General features: G+C 38.0%; 1 protein-coding gene across 1 annotated transcript in view; it reads left to right on the top strand.

Annotated features, from left to right (window-relative positions):
• RBM33 (RNA binding motif protein 33) overlaps positions 1-14,037 on the top strand; it is a 176,705-nt gene that overhangs the window by 96,371 nt on the left and 66,297 nt on the right. Inside the window, exons 6-9 of the mRNA XM_039705702.1 lie at positions 957-1,248; positions 2,320-2,430; positions 9,053-9,224; positions 13,395-13,600. Of these exons, the coding sequence (XP_039561636.1) occupies positions 957-1,248; positions 2,320-2,430; positions 9,053-9,224; positions 13,395-13,600 (781 nt within the window). The remainder of the gene's footprint in view (positions 1-956; positions 1,249-2,319; positions 2,431-9,052; positions 9,225-13,394; positions 13,601-14,037) is intronic.

The raw sequence follows: 14,037 nt of genomic DNA, 5'->3' as shown, positions 1-14,037 counted from the left end.
AGCAGGTTTCTCTAGACAAATTTTGCAAGATTTTTAGCAGTTTTCTTGCCAGAGAGAGCCTTTCCTTTCCCCTTATGTTTCCAGTCAACCTCCTGTTTCTGTAGTTGGGAGGATAATGATAATCCTGCATAATGTTTTCACTTTTGTGTTAAATCTTCTCTCTTAGGAATGCAAATAGCTCATAGCTGCCTGGATCTTGTTCCCCCAAACTTAGGAAAATGGAGAATAATAGGAATGTTACTGAAAAAAAAAATAAATTCTTTGTATTCCTTACACACAGAGCTCTCAAATCAAGAACTAGTCTGCTGTTGGTTAGTTGTTTCTTTTGTTGATGGCACTGGCTTTTGTAAACAGTAAACTCTGAGCTTTTCTTTGCCTGCCTGTAGATTATAAACTTGCCAGCTTTTGTATTGATTTGTTTTTTTTCATGTCTGTGTGCTAGTTAAGAATGTCTTAATCATTTACATTACAGTTCTTGACTATCTGTTTTTTATTAAGTAGAACACTAAATCTATCATAAAAATGCAAGTTTGAATTCAAGATAATCAAGAATGAACAATGTTAATACATTTAGTAAAAAAAAAAATATTTTATTAGTGTGTTCTGAAAGATTGGAAAAACAGATGCAGTTATAGTAATTTTGTGTATTTTTTTTTTTTGTTAGGCTTGGAATTAAAATTGAATCTGGTCTGCTTTGGTTACCAAGCAGGACTTTTGCCAGTTTGACCTGCTAAACCATCTGGTTGGTTTGATTCCCCTGGTCAAATAGCCTGCAGCTGGTGATAAGCTGCATTTTAGTGTGCATTATGAGAACATGGCAAGGAGTCAAGTAGTGTATGGGGTATAATTCCATCCACCAACTTGGAGATTTTATGTTTGTTAGCTTTGTTTTGCTGAATCTTTGTGAGTAGTTGCCAGTTAGACTTCAGCCTCTGAATTTTCCCTCTGTCCCACAGCTCTCCAGGTGTCACAGTGAGCCTCAATGCCACATCTGGCATCCTGACGTCCTACGAGTCCATCAACGATCCCTCACTGGAGCACGAGTCTGAGTATGACCAAGGGGAAGATGAAATTGGTTATGACAAATCTGAAGCACCTGAAGAATATGCCTCAGAGTATGCAGAGGAAGGACATTATGAAGGCAATGATCCTGAGCTGACAGAAGACCAAATAGAATATGGGGAAGAGCCTGGAGAAGAAGATGAAGTGCTAGACCTTGAAATCAATGAACCCCTAGATGAATTTCCAGTGAGTTTCCTTCTATTGTATCTTCAAAGATAACATTGCTTCACGTGCATAAGGTTTTAGATTGATTTAAAATCTGTTTACCTCCCTGGGGAGGAGGGGAAATTAGACCTATTATCACTGTCTGCCAGTTTCTTTATCTAGGCTGTGACAAAGTTTGTGTTGACAGCTTGTTTGGCGGTAGGTAATGCTCCTTTGTCATGCTGGAAAGCAGTTGAGAATCGTGACCTTGAGGGTTGTATCCTTAAGGAAGAAAACTGCTTTGTGTGGTGGAGATACACTGCCAATTGTTAGAAGTACTTAATGCAAAAGCTTTTATCCAGGCTTTAGACAAGATCTGATAAAGTCCTTCCAAGGTGAAAAGATTATTGACCTGCTAAAGACATCTTTAAGGTGCTAATATCCCAAAGTGATTGATGTCCTGCTTGTTCATCCTTTTTGTAACTGAGAGCTGTCTAAACCTGAATAAAGAGATTGGAGGTTAGTTCAGAAAATGTCACCTGCATAATTCAATATAATTTAAGCAGCATATTAGAGAACATGCACTGACTTTAATGGTTAATGAAATGATTTAATCTTAATTAAAACTGTGTGTGATCAGTGAGGTGTTTGAAAATACAAGCAAACTTAAGCAAGATTTTGCTTTTATGTTCAGAATTTTTCAGAGTTGAACCCACTCATATGTATGCCCTTGCAGAGTGCTTTAAGAATGTTTATATTTGATGGGTGAAATCTGGTGTTAATGTCTATGTGCTATGGCCAGAAAGTCCTGCAGTGTTTGCTTCATGAATTTGTGATCAGTGGATGCAGATAAAAGTACTGTAGAAGTAGTTTGGACAAACTGTATTATATGGGAACTTTAGGATGACATTGCTGGGATATGGATGGAAACTGTTTTGGTTTTGATAATACTGAAATCATTGTCTAGTTAAAAGCCCTGCTAGTTATGCTGTGCCATATCACTTATAGTTGACTGTTCCCAGAGATGCAACACTGCTGCTGTTGCAGCAATGCAGTCAGACCCCACCTATTCATTTGCCTTGTGTCTTTTCACCTTCCTGTTTACTTCATTAGGATGAAGATTACATGCAATCATATAATGAGCAAGCAATGGAAGAACAAGGAGAGTATGCAGCTGATGAGGAGTTGGAAGAATCCCAGACAATGGCTAATGAATCAGAAGAGGTATGTCATGAATTTAATGGAAATTTAAAATAACTAGTTCTGTTACAATTTGATTTTGTAGAGTTGTACATACTGCTGGGTAAGAATTGATGCAACTTTGCCAGTGTTGAATTATTGGTGGTAGTACTTTATGTATAAAATGAATAGTGGTAGCTTCTATATTGGCAGATACATCAGATCCTCTCTCCCCCTTGGGATTAGAATCATAAGGGAAAACCCAAAATGTGCCTACTTAGTCTTGGCTTCAGCGTTAGAAATCTCTGGGGCCTATTTATTTGGGTAGGAAATGACAGTAATACTGCACAGTCTGTTAAGTCTCCAAGAGCTGTGGTGCTTCCCTTTCCAGGTGGATCATTGGTGCTGTTGGGATGTACATACAGTTCTTGGGTATCCCCCTTTAGGGAGGGGAGTGTAAGCATGGAAGGTTTGGTATTGTAGGCAGGGAAAGAGATTGTTGTTTTGAAATTTGTGTTGAGACTGAAATTCCTATGAGATTTATCATCTTCAGTGAGGAAAATGGAGAGTTCCTTCATTTGCAATAAGAAAGCTTTTGCTAAAGTCTGCCAAGTGTGCATTCACTAATTATAGCCTGGTAGTGATGGCTAGAAGAGGTTTTTTTTTTAGCTTTTTATATGCTTTTCATATATCTGTAGCCTTGTAGATTTTTAATATATATTCGTGTGGCTTCTAGTATTTTTTCTGCCCTCTCTCACAGTTCAACAAACCTTTACTCTACATTCCTGAAATTCCTGTTTAGTCTTACCCTTGTCAGGAATTAACTTCTTAAGAATATCTTATGAACCTAAGAGACATAACAAGAAAAAAGGGAAAGAAGCCCCTGGACCAGCTGACCCAGGGTTGGGTTGCTGGCCTAACTGATTTCCTATTTGGTATACTGGCTAGATAAACTAATTAATTAACCTTATGCAATTACAGAAATCCTGTATCATGTATGTGTAATGCCATATTTTGTGCACCTGCAAGCTTTCATAAAAGAATTGTTTTTTTATTTTACCACTTCAACTGTGTTGCAAGGTTTTTCCTTTTGTTATCAGACAGGAGTATCACAACCATTTTTAATTTGCTGTAAGTTTTTGGTGTAAGATTTTTTTCCTTTCCCCACCAGGAATCTGCTTTAATATTACTTTTATTCCAGTTCTTAATTAAATAGGATTGAATGGATTACCTGCTGAGAAGTGTAGTCAGAGTATATTTCCTCTTTGGAGCTTTAACTCATCAGGAAATTAATTCCTCAAAGACACAGCAGCATTACTGTATGAAGTTCTCACAGTTGGGTGTGCTGTGATGCTCCAGTTGTATCAAACCTATCTTGGTAAAACATTTTTTGGTAGGTGGAGATGTGCATTGAAAGGGACCACCTGCATCCTTCAGCCTCCTCTGTTGCAAGTGTAACATCTTGCCCCAAATACACATTCATGTCATTAATTTCCTCCTTCCCAAGTGTTAAATTTACCCTTCAAAAGAACTGTGAAATCCTTGAGCACTTTTTATTCCTTCACTGGATTGGTGATGCACATTTTGTTTTGGTGTTTTGGAGGTGAACTGATGCATTTGTGTCTGCAGCCACAGTCTGAGATGATGGACACAATGCACATCCTGTAAAATTAAATGCATAACTGGGACCCACTGCCAGACTTAGTGCTGTAAAAAAAAAACACAGCTTCTTTTTGGGGAGAATCAACTCCAGAGTGAGAATTCTCTAATAATCCCATTGTTTAAATTTGTCTAATTCAGAATTAAATTTAATTTATTCAAAAGGTACCATCAATGCAAGTTTTTAATTGGTTTTATGGAATTTGTTCATCATATAAAGTGAATGTTTTGGCCATACCTTCAGTTACTCTACATTTTGGCTTTATTCTGATGGTTTGTAGATTGTCACAGGTTTCTTTTTTCCAAAACAGTACCATCTTTTTGTTACTTTATTATTTTGTATGGATCTTAGTTCCATTTGGCACTAAGGCTCACAGTTGCACTCTCCAAAGAATACCACCATGAGAGAGAACCTTTGTAGAGCAATCACTTCTGTTCACTGCATGGTTAGGTGCCTGCCTCCAGCTCTGAAGAGTTTTGTTCTTTATTCAAGTGTTAAGTAACAGCACTTCTCCTTAAATCTCATTCAGTACAGTGCTTGTAAACAGAGGTGAGGGTTGGCATTCTCCTGCAGCACAAGAGTGGAGCTGCAGTGGATGTGGTACAAAGAAAGAGCATTATTATCTCTTGGTTGAAATTCAGCATCTGAGTAACAGAGGAGAATGTTGGGTGGTGTTTCATTTTAAGCAGTTACCACATTAAAACCAGCTAAAGCCTCTTACTGTATTGCATGAAGAAATAAGAAATCTTTTTGTAAAGCAAGAGAAAAGCTGACTGGCTTGGGAATTGGAGTCTGATGGGAGAAAACAGGGAATAAGGGAAGTGGAACAATTGTTACAAGTGGCACTCAGGTGGGAGAAGTGAGGAATAGGCAGGTAAAGTTTGTTTTTGAAACAGTGCTTAAAATTGCAGAACTTGAATTTTAAATAAACAACAAGTCTCTGTGACTTCCTTGAAAAACATAGCAGTGCTTTAGAAAATATTTTTGCCTTCCTAAGGTATAAAGCAAAACCCAACACCCAGAAGTTTCAGCAGCAGATAGGTGTGGTAGAACGGCCACATGATGTATCATGTCCTAAATATTTTGGAGGAAAAATATCACTAATTACTTCTGTGAAATGTTCATAAGAATTAAACCTCATGAAATTAGAATTCATAATGTCTTTGTTTTATATTGGAAGAAAACTGAAGTCAATGATGGGAGATTTATCATTGCATAATTTAAACTGTCTTGGGTTATGCTGATAAGAAATGAAGAGTACTTTAATCAAGAAAGCATTTCATTAAGAAATGCTGCATACTGCTTTTCTTTTGATAGAATAAAGGCTTGGGAAAAAAAGGCCAATGTGTCTGTCTGGTTTTTCCCATCTGTGTTTAGCCAGAACTTCTTCACTTTAGTTCTGTTGTTTGGGTTTGAAAACCACTACCTGCCAGCCTGGAGCAAAGTGGTGGAAAGAGTGCAAATCAAAACAGCCAATTTTTAAAGATATTATAAGGCACTTAGACTTGTTTCTTGGTTTCATTTTTCATCTGTAGAATTGAGGTGCCCTTGGAAAAGGTATAATATCTTCCTATCTCCCCTGTTACTTCTTGATCTCCTGGAATTGAACAATTGCAGCTTCTTCAGTGTTAACCCATAGTAGATGCCTCCACTTCCTTTTTTATGGCTTGTTAGTAAAAGTTGTTTGTTTCACCTATAATTTAGTTGTTTTTGCACATCTTCTGAATGTCTGGCACAAAGCTCTTCCTAGTACTGTTTGGGAGGATCCCACGTTTGGGAGGATCATGCTGTCAGTGTTTGTGCAGCTTCCCTTGGCTGTGTCTGTTGGCATTCCTGCAGCTGCCTGTGAGCTGCTCGGGGCAGGAGCACTCACCCCTTCTCCAGAGCAGATCAGTGTCAGGGGTCCTGCTCAGTGGCTGGGATGTGGGGCACAGTTTTTGGATGAGGATGGCAGGAACCCCTGACCTCGTGGCAAAGAAAGGTCATTCTGTTTCTGTGTAAGGGTCAGCAGAGCTCTTTGGTAGCTTTGTGCAGGGTGTCACAGTGGGAAATGTAAAGCTCCCTTTGGGAAGCCTGGGCTGGTGAGTCCAGTGCAGTGACCTCAGGTGGCCATTCAAGGACTGTGAACATCTATGCAGAGATATTCACGATTAGCAGGTACTAAAGCCATTGCTGTGAGTAATGATATGGCTTAGTTCTGTGTCTGCTGTTGTGTCTTTTGAAACATTGAATCCATTCATGCTGTAATCTGGGCAAAACAGCTTCTTCTCTTCGGCTGGAAGCTGGAAAAGATAATGTAGGAATCTTGTATTTTACAACTGCAGAACAACCTGCAGGGGAAGGGTGTGTGCTCCTGCCCTGCTCAGCCAACCTTTCCTGCAGCTGTGTGGACAGAGCACATGGGTGGCTGTCAGACATGTTTGTGTGTCCATTGCATAAATCCCTCAATAAAAGGTGTAATCAGATTTGGACATGGGTCAGGTACCATTCTCCAGCACTGCCTTGCCTTGGTGCCTGCTTTTTCTTTGGTTCCTTTGATAGTATTGTTGTCTTTGATATGTAATGCTTGTATGGCTGTTGCTGGTTAATGGGTGGCATGAGCTTTATGCTGATGAATAAAGTGAGTCAGGCCAAGACTTCAGAATTGGTATGAGTGGGTAAGAGTAGAATAGTGCCAGTCTAGAAAAGTTTGAGGTTTTATTAATTGTTCTGTAGGTAAGTAGTTGTCTGATAGTCTGTCAGAAATTGGGATGTTTTCTTTTTAGAATAGATTTTTTTTTCCAGAATAATTGTCAAAATGCAACAGAGTTTCAGGGTTTTTTTTAATAGCATTTCATTAAAACATTGCAGAAATTTTCAGGATAATGTAGACTTCATTACCTTTTCTAGTCCTGGTTCTGAAGTTTGAGCTACACATAGAGCCTTGCACAATTAAGTTTAGCACTCACAGATGAGATCACATGATTGAGACCAGTCTTTGATTAATAAAAACCAGAATTTCAGTGTAGCTTCTAAGGGCCACATGGATGTGTCTGGGGTTTTGTGCTTTAGAGTAGAGCAGGAGGCTCAGTGTAGAGTAAGCATGTCTTGCAAAACAGCTGCTCCAGTTCTGACTTCAATATCCTGATCCTGAAGGAAAAGTTTCTAAAAAGAAGCAGTGAGACAGTAAAATTATGGGGTTTGTGATATTTATGAAAACACAGATTTAATAGAGATATTGCTACTCCTTGCTCTTTTGGGAGTCCCTCTTTTCAAAGTAAAATGCCAACCCTGTCTTTCTCTTGGTGTTGTTTGTTTTCATTAAACCATGTTAGCATCTCTTTCCTTGCTAACATCCCTCCTCTGTTCCACGAGTATCAAATGCTTGCCCTCAAAGGTATTTTGATTATATGTGGATATGTTAATTAGACCAGTTGTGCTTAGTTTGGGTTTGCTTTTGAGGTTTTGTTCAGTCTTGAAGGTGTTTTTTTTTCCTCCTGCTTTCCCTGTTGACTTTATCTCCTTTTTTTTTAAATATGATAAAGTTGTTACACCAAAATAAATATATTTGTAATGTGAAAGCCTTAAAGCCGTTCGTAAAATTTGACTGTTCTCTTAGCTGTATGTCTTAAAGCAGTTTTGTGAGGTCAGGAAATGGAGTGCTTAAAAGTTTGGAATGGATAAAACACAACTTGGGATCAGTAGCCCATTAAAGCCCTGTAACTAAGTATACAGATCATTTATTCACCAGACCAAAGCTGGAGTGGTTTTGAGCTTGAGCTCATGAGGTTTGCTGTCCTTTTTTAAAGCAGAAACTGTTTTGCCAGGTCATCCTGTCTCTGATCTTGGTTCACGCATTTTTATTTTGGTTATAGATGAAGTTAGGCTGTTGGATAGGGAAATTTGCAATCTCTTGCACAATTATGCCATTAATTCTTTCTTGATTTGTGATTTAATATCTGTCCACCTGACTGTCACACTTGCTGTGCCTTTCTCATATAAATTTCTGCACTGATCTGGTTAATTAGAAGATTAAACCATTTTTCCATGTTAGATTTAGCTCATTTTTTAACTGTCCTCAAGCAGCATTAAATTTATGATGTATTTAGTGGCTTTGCATAGAATTAAAATGCATGTGCATTTTAATTTAACAGGCTCTAAGAAATGAACAAGTAGGCTTGTACAAGAAATAATGAAATACACAGTAACTAAAAATTTTTGTGGAGAATCACATGATATTAGAACACTTCTAATGTTGTAGAAATCCACTATAACTTCTGTAACACTCTCGACATTTTCATCAGGCCTACATGTGAAAATGAAATTTTTTTTTTTGTTTCTGTTCCTTTGAAGGAGAGTGATCCATTTTCTTTTGGAACATTGTTCTATTTAAATAAATGTTCTCTGTTTTAGAGAGAACTGGAAAGTAAATTCCAGAAGCATTCCAATAGCATCCAGAATAAAAATTGAGCATTTTCAAATTTGTCCAATCCTATTCTTCTCCCTGTCCATTAATGAATTGAAACTGAGAAGTATTTGAAGAACAAAGTAAAGGCATACATACCTAGAGAAATGGGATTGAGATGCAAAATTATCATGTTGGTTGGGTTTTTTTAACAGCATGGTACTGACAATTGTTAAAAGATGAAAAAAATATAGGATTTTATTGTTCTTATTATTTGAATCTGGTAGTAATCAAGGTTTGCATCATAGTCAATTCAGTGACAAAAATGTGTGTGCAGAAGTACCTACTAATAGAATGGAGGTTCTAACTGGAGTTTCGATAACCCCTTAAATATTACAGCAAATTTATTTTCTAAGTATATTTCACTTTATTTATTACATAGTACATATATTATTTTTTAAAAAATCACGAGCTCTTAAATGTTCACTGACTTATATATGAGCACAATGTAAAAAGCCAGCAAAATTTGTAGAAAGGGCCTTTTAAAGAAAGCTTTGCTTTTGATACTGTTTGCAAGAAACTTGATTTTTGAGGCTGCATGTCCTCTGGTTTTTATGATTTAGGCAGCTATTGGGTCTCTGGAACTTCAAGAAGAAACAAAAGAAGAGTCTGATGAGGAGGAGGATGATGATGAGGAGTCTGGACGATTACGTTTCAAAACTGAACGGAAAGAAGGAACGATCATCAGGCTCTCAGATGTGACAAGAGAAAGGAGAAACATTCCAGAAACTTTGGGTGAGGTTTTGTGGCAATGGATTGTTTTGCAGGGTTGTGATGAATGATAGTAAAGGGCAAAGGATGTTTTAACAGAGGTGAATTTTAAATGGATTTCCAGCCATGAGACCATATCTCTACAAACCACATAGAGACTGTGTCTTGTTTATGCCAAAGGTATTGGTGGCTTGACAAAACAGAATATTTTAAAAACAAGAGTGTACTGGAATAACTAAATTTCTGCATATAATTGCAAGGTAAAGGACAATTGCATTTTTTTTCAGGTATCTGTAGATTTATTCTTTAGTTTAATATAAAAACAAGACCAATAAGGAAAAAACCTTATAGTGGAGCTTGACTGTTGAAGGAACAGTGATTTGAATTAGACTTTTAAATGTAATTCAAAGTGATCTGGGATGTAGCTCTGAGATACAAGGAAAAGATAAGTGCATATGTGGATGATTATACAAAGGTGTTTTTAAATTAATGTTTGGCAAAAATACAATATTGCTGTTGTGAAATGGTTTCTATTCATACTAGTTTTTCTTAATAATTTGTTGATAGAGACCAGATAACTGACCATGTGGTAAAAGGTTAAACCACAAAAAATTCTGTTTGCATGTAAATATCTGCTTCCTTTTAAGATTATAGAGCAAATTTTTGCAGCTGCTATGGTTTAAAAATGAAATTTCATTGCAGACCTACATCTCCTTACTCTAAAACATGAACATAGTTCAGAAAACACTTAAAGAGGAATTAACATTTCAGTTGAAGTTACAAACGTAATTTCCATCCTGTCACATTTTGGTGACCTTTTGTGACAGCTTGTCTCTATTGGAGGAGTGCATTCTTACTTACTGATTAAAGATGTCATTTGAAACCATTTTATTACCAGCAATAGTGAAATTAATCTTGACACTTAGAGACACTAGAAAAATAATTGCTGATTCACTGCATTAACTGTGTGTGTGAGAACTGTACAGTCAAGATGAGACCAAGTGAGTGCTGGTAAAAAAGATGTAAAAATACAGTGTTCTCAGTAATGTAACTAAGATCTTTCCTAAACATTTCTTCATCCAAGATAATGTAAAGAATGGATTTTCAAAGTCCAGAAGAGGGGTATTGTAGGACAGCTCTGCAATTGATTTCTAGCAATACCAAGTTTGTCACCTTTGATAAGAAGTACCTATCTTCTTTCAGTGCCTGTAGGTGAAGCCTTCTCAGAGTGGGAATTGTCATTATTCTCTGGATGTAGTTACATCTTAAGGAATGTGAAGAGGAGAAATAACTTTAGTTTTGGTAGTACCATTCTGTCTAATCAAAAATACCCAACTCAAACCCTTAGACTTTATGCAGAACCAATTGCAAAGTGCTAACAAAGGTCAGCTGGATGTGGCAGTAATTGTTATGCCCTGCTCAGCTGGCTTATGTTCACTGTGATGCCTCATGTCTGATATTTCAGGCAGGGCTGGGAAGTTAAAGTGAGTGTTTTAAATTTGTCCAGTTGCTCTGTGTCCAGAAGCACAGAGTGTAATCAGTTTGCAGATCTGGATGATGAGGTGAAATGACAACATACTGCATATATATGTATGTATATATTCATATGAATGAATCCCTGGCTGTGCTTTGGAAGAGCTCAGGGAAGGAAGGAAGGAGAATCTCTTCTTCCTCTGCTTATCACCTCTTTTCTTGAGCAGTCTGAGGTTGCTTTCAGGGACTGTTTTTGTTGCATCCCTCCTTGCAAACCCATCTCCCATGCCTTCTCCTCTGCTTGATCTCTGTGTGTGTGACACAGTGCTCTCAAATTCAATCTGCAGCCCCCCTCATAACAGAGCTGACTGTATCTTGCTGTGTGGTGATGTGTAGCTGCATGCAGCACTTGAGGTGCTCATGGCATTAGTTTTAACTTCTGCAAGAGGGTTCTGAACCTGCACTTGTGTGTCCAAACAAAATTCTTCACAGGTTGGACAGTTGCCCTCAGTGGCATGTTGTGGAGGAAGTATGCTTGATATTGATGTAATCTTATTTTTAAAATCCAGTGGTTATATTGTACTTCTGTGTCATAGATGTAGTATGGATGTGAATTTGTGTGTGGTTTTGTTTGGGATTTCTTTCCAAAGTTGGTCTCTACTTTGTCTGAAAAACTGAGCTTGTGGACTGTGCCTTTAAGGACATGGCCTTAAAAATTTGAGAAATTTTGTGTAAAGTCAGGAGGAAAAAAATTATGTATTTTAAGGAGAGTGATTCTACACATCCAAGATTGACAGACTCGACTTTGCATGGATGCTGTCATCCCTTCCCCAAGCTTAATGAGCACAGTGCTCTGAAGTAATTTGGTTTGGAGCAGCCCATCCTTTCTTCCAGAGTTGTTTCTATTCAGTGTCCTTCAGTGTGTGCTCAAGAGGCTGAGAGACTTGGTCATGGTCTTGCTTTTGCAACATAGTGGCACTATTTTCTCCTTTGGATGTATGGAGAGTAGGGGTATGTCTTTTAGACAGGTCAGGTCAAAGCCCACGTTTGCCCTTCAGTGTTTGTTGGTTTCTGAAGGAACAGCTTGCTTCAGGTGTGGAGAAGAAGAAGACTTGAAATCAGAGCTTGGTTTTTCCCACCAAACCAGCATTTTTGATCCCTGGCAGCCAAAGATGGCTATGGCAGTTGTTTTATTTGCATCTAATGCTTTTAATTGCTTTGGGCAAGAGTACATTTCTCTTAATTTTTGTCAGAAATGCACATTTCATACCTAAGACTTGAGGGACTGTGGTTCCTTCCCTCATTCTAAACATTCTGTAAGATTTTCCTGATAAAGCCTGATTGCCTTGGGCTCTGCTGTGCTTTGAGGGGAATGGTAGCATTTCATAAGAGTATTTATTAAGGCTTTGTGCCATTCAATTCAATTGTGGTGTCAGAGTGGAGGGAAAAGGAGGTGGAGAAACTTGTCTCATCACCAACATACAAAAATGAAATTGGAAACTCGGGCAGATCCTGGGCTTTTAGAAGTCTGTCATGTTTGCTGTGTTCTTACAGGCCATCAGCAAGTTCAGAACTTTTAAAAAATTGAAAAGCTTCTGCTTTGTGGAGGTGCTGAATACTTCTGAAAACTGGGACATGCAAATTTACGGTCACTGCAGCTCAGTCATGCAGGTAGTTTTTGTAGCAAAGTAAGAACAACTGCTGCAGAGGGAATGCTCAGTGCTCACCCTTTTCTGCCCTTCTGTCAGTCCTCAACTTCAAAGACTAATAGAGATTACTTATGAAGATGTTAAAGATGGTGGTGGTTTAAATAGCTTTGGCCTTTAGACTCACAAATTGTAAGAGTTTTCTAATTGATTTAGTTATATATTCTTGGGAGAGGGTATCTAGTGGTGTGGAGACGTAGTAGTAATGTCTCCTGCCAGATACTGGTTACTTTAATTCCAATATTACAGCCACTTTGTGTAGTATTGACAAGTAAATACTATATTAATTCAAAATAGCTTTTATTTGTCATTTGTCTTGGCTGAGTACCATGTGTTTTCTGGTGTTTACATGTGTTGTGAGTTGAGTGGGTGTTACCAGCAGCCACGTGTTTGACTTGAGCTGAGCACAGATTATAATGTGTGCTCTCTCTTCAGTGGAATTACCACTTGTGAAGTACAGTTGGTTCTTAAACCACATACAGTAAAACAAAAATTAAGTAGTTATGTACTAGAAACACTTCAGCAAGCAGAATGTCCTTCTTTGGAATGGACCAATGTGCAGAAGAGTCTGGTGCATAAAATCTGTTTATATGGAAGACTCAACAGATCCTTTACTGTAAAGTTTACTGCAGATTCATTGTCTTGCCTGTCATCTGCAGATGAGTGAGATATTAAAGATAACAAAACTTTGAGCTGAGCCACAGCCTCCTCTAAGAGCAGAAGGCAGACTTCAATACCATCTTGAAAAAGAAAACAACCAAACCTTTTTGTTCATGTTTGTTGCATTTATCTGCTGCTTTTTGCCTTTGCAGAAGACAGAAGTACCTGTGCTTTTCCCTTGTAAATATGTCTTTAATGAAATGTTAACATGCCACCTAAAGGAGATCAAAGCGCCTGCAAATTTTATGTTAGTTACAGGGATTCTTCTGTAGTTCTGACAGTGTTTTATTTGTCATTGTGTTTTCCACCTTCTCAGCACAAAGCTAAAATAATTTTCCCATTTCTCTCTCAACAGAGCTTTCTGCAGAAGCCCAAGCAGCATTACGTGAATTTGAAGAGAGGGAAAGGCAGCTCAAGCAGGGGCGGTACGGCTCCAGGAGAGGAGGGAGAAGAGGAGGCTCAGTTATGTGCCACGGAATGGGAGAACAAAGGAGAGACAATAATGATAGGGGAAGAATGAAGGATCACAGGCCTGCACTGCTGCCAAATCAGCCATCAATGGTACCTTTCAATCCTTAGTATTCTTTGAGCATCCTTACAGGCAGTTGTGGAGAAATGCATTTTAAATCATGAATCTTTGCAAAGGTGGAATATATATTCCAGTGTAGACTTTCTGCTCTTTCAGGGCACTCTTAGGCAGTATGGGCTTTGTGTGATGTGATGATTGTAATGTGCTTAGTCCTGTTACTGGCTTCACCTTGAGCAATCTCAAGACCTCCAAAGGAAAGTGCTTTTTGAGTGATGAATCACAGTCAGACTTACCTGCTGGTTTGCATAAGGATGGAGGGAAAACTAAATTCCTCTGAGAAGTCTGCATGCAACATGGAAACATGTTCAGGCTCCTATTATTTATAATAACGTAGTTTAAAAATACAATTCTGTAAAATACTTCCTGTGTTCTGTCAAGGTAATATTTTTGCTGATACTTCTTTAAAAAA

The sequence above is a fragment of the Passer montanus genome, unplaced genomic scaffold (assembly GCF_014805655.1).
Source record: "Passer montanus isolate IOZ18808 unplaced genomic scaffold, ASM1480565v1 scaffold10, whole genome shotgun sequence".
Lineage (NCBI taxonomy): Eukaryota > Metazoa > Chordata > Aves > Passeriformes > Passeridae > Passer > Passer montanus.
Note: the sequence above shows the minus strand (reverse complement) of the source record. Positions and strands in the feature narration are given on the sequence as shown.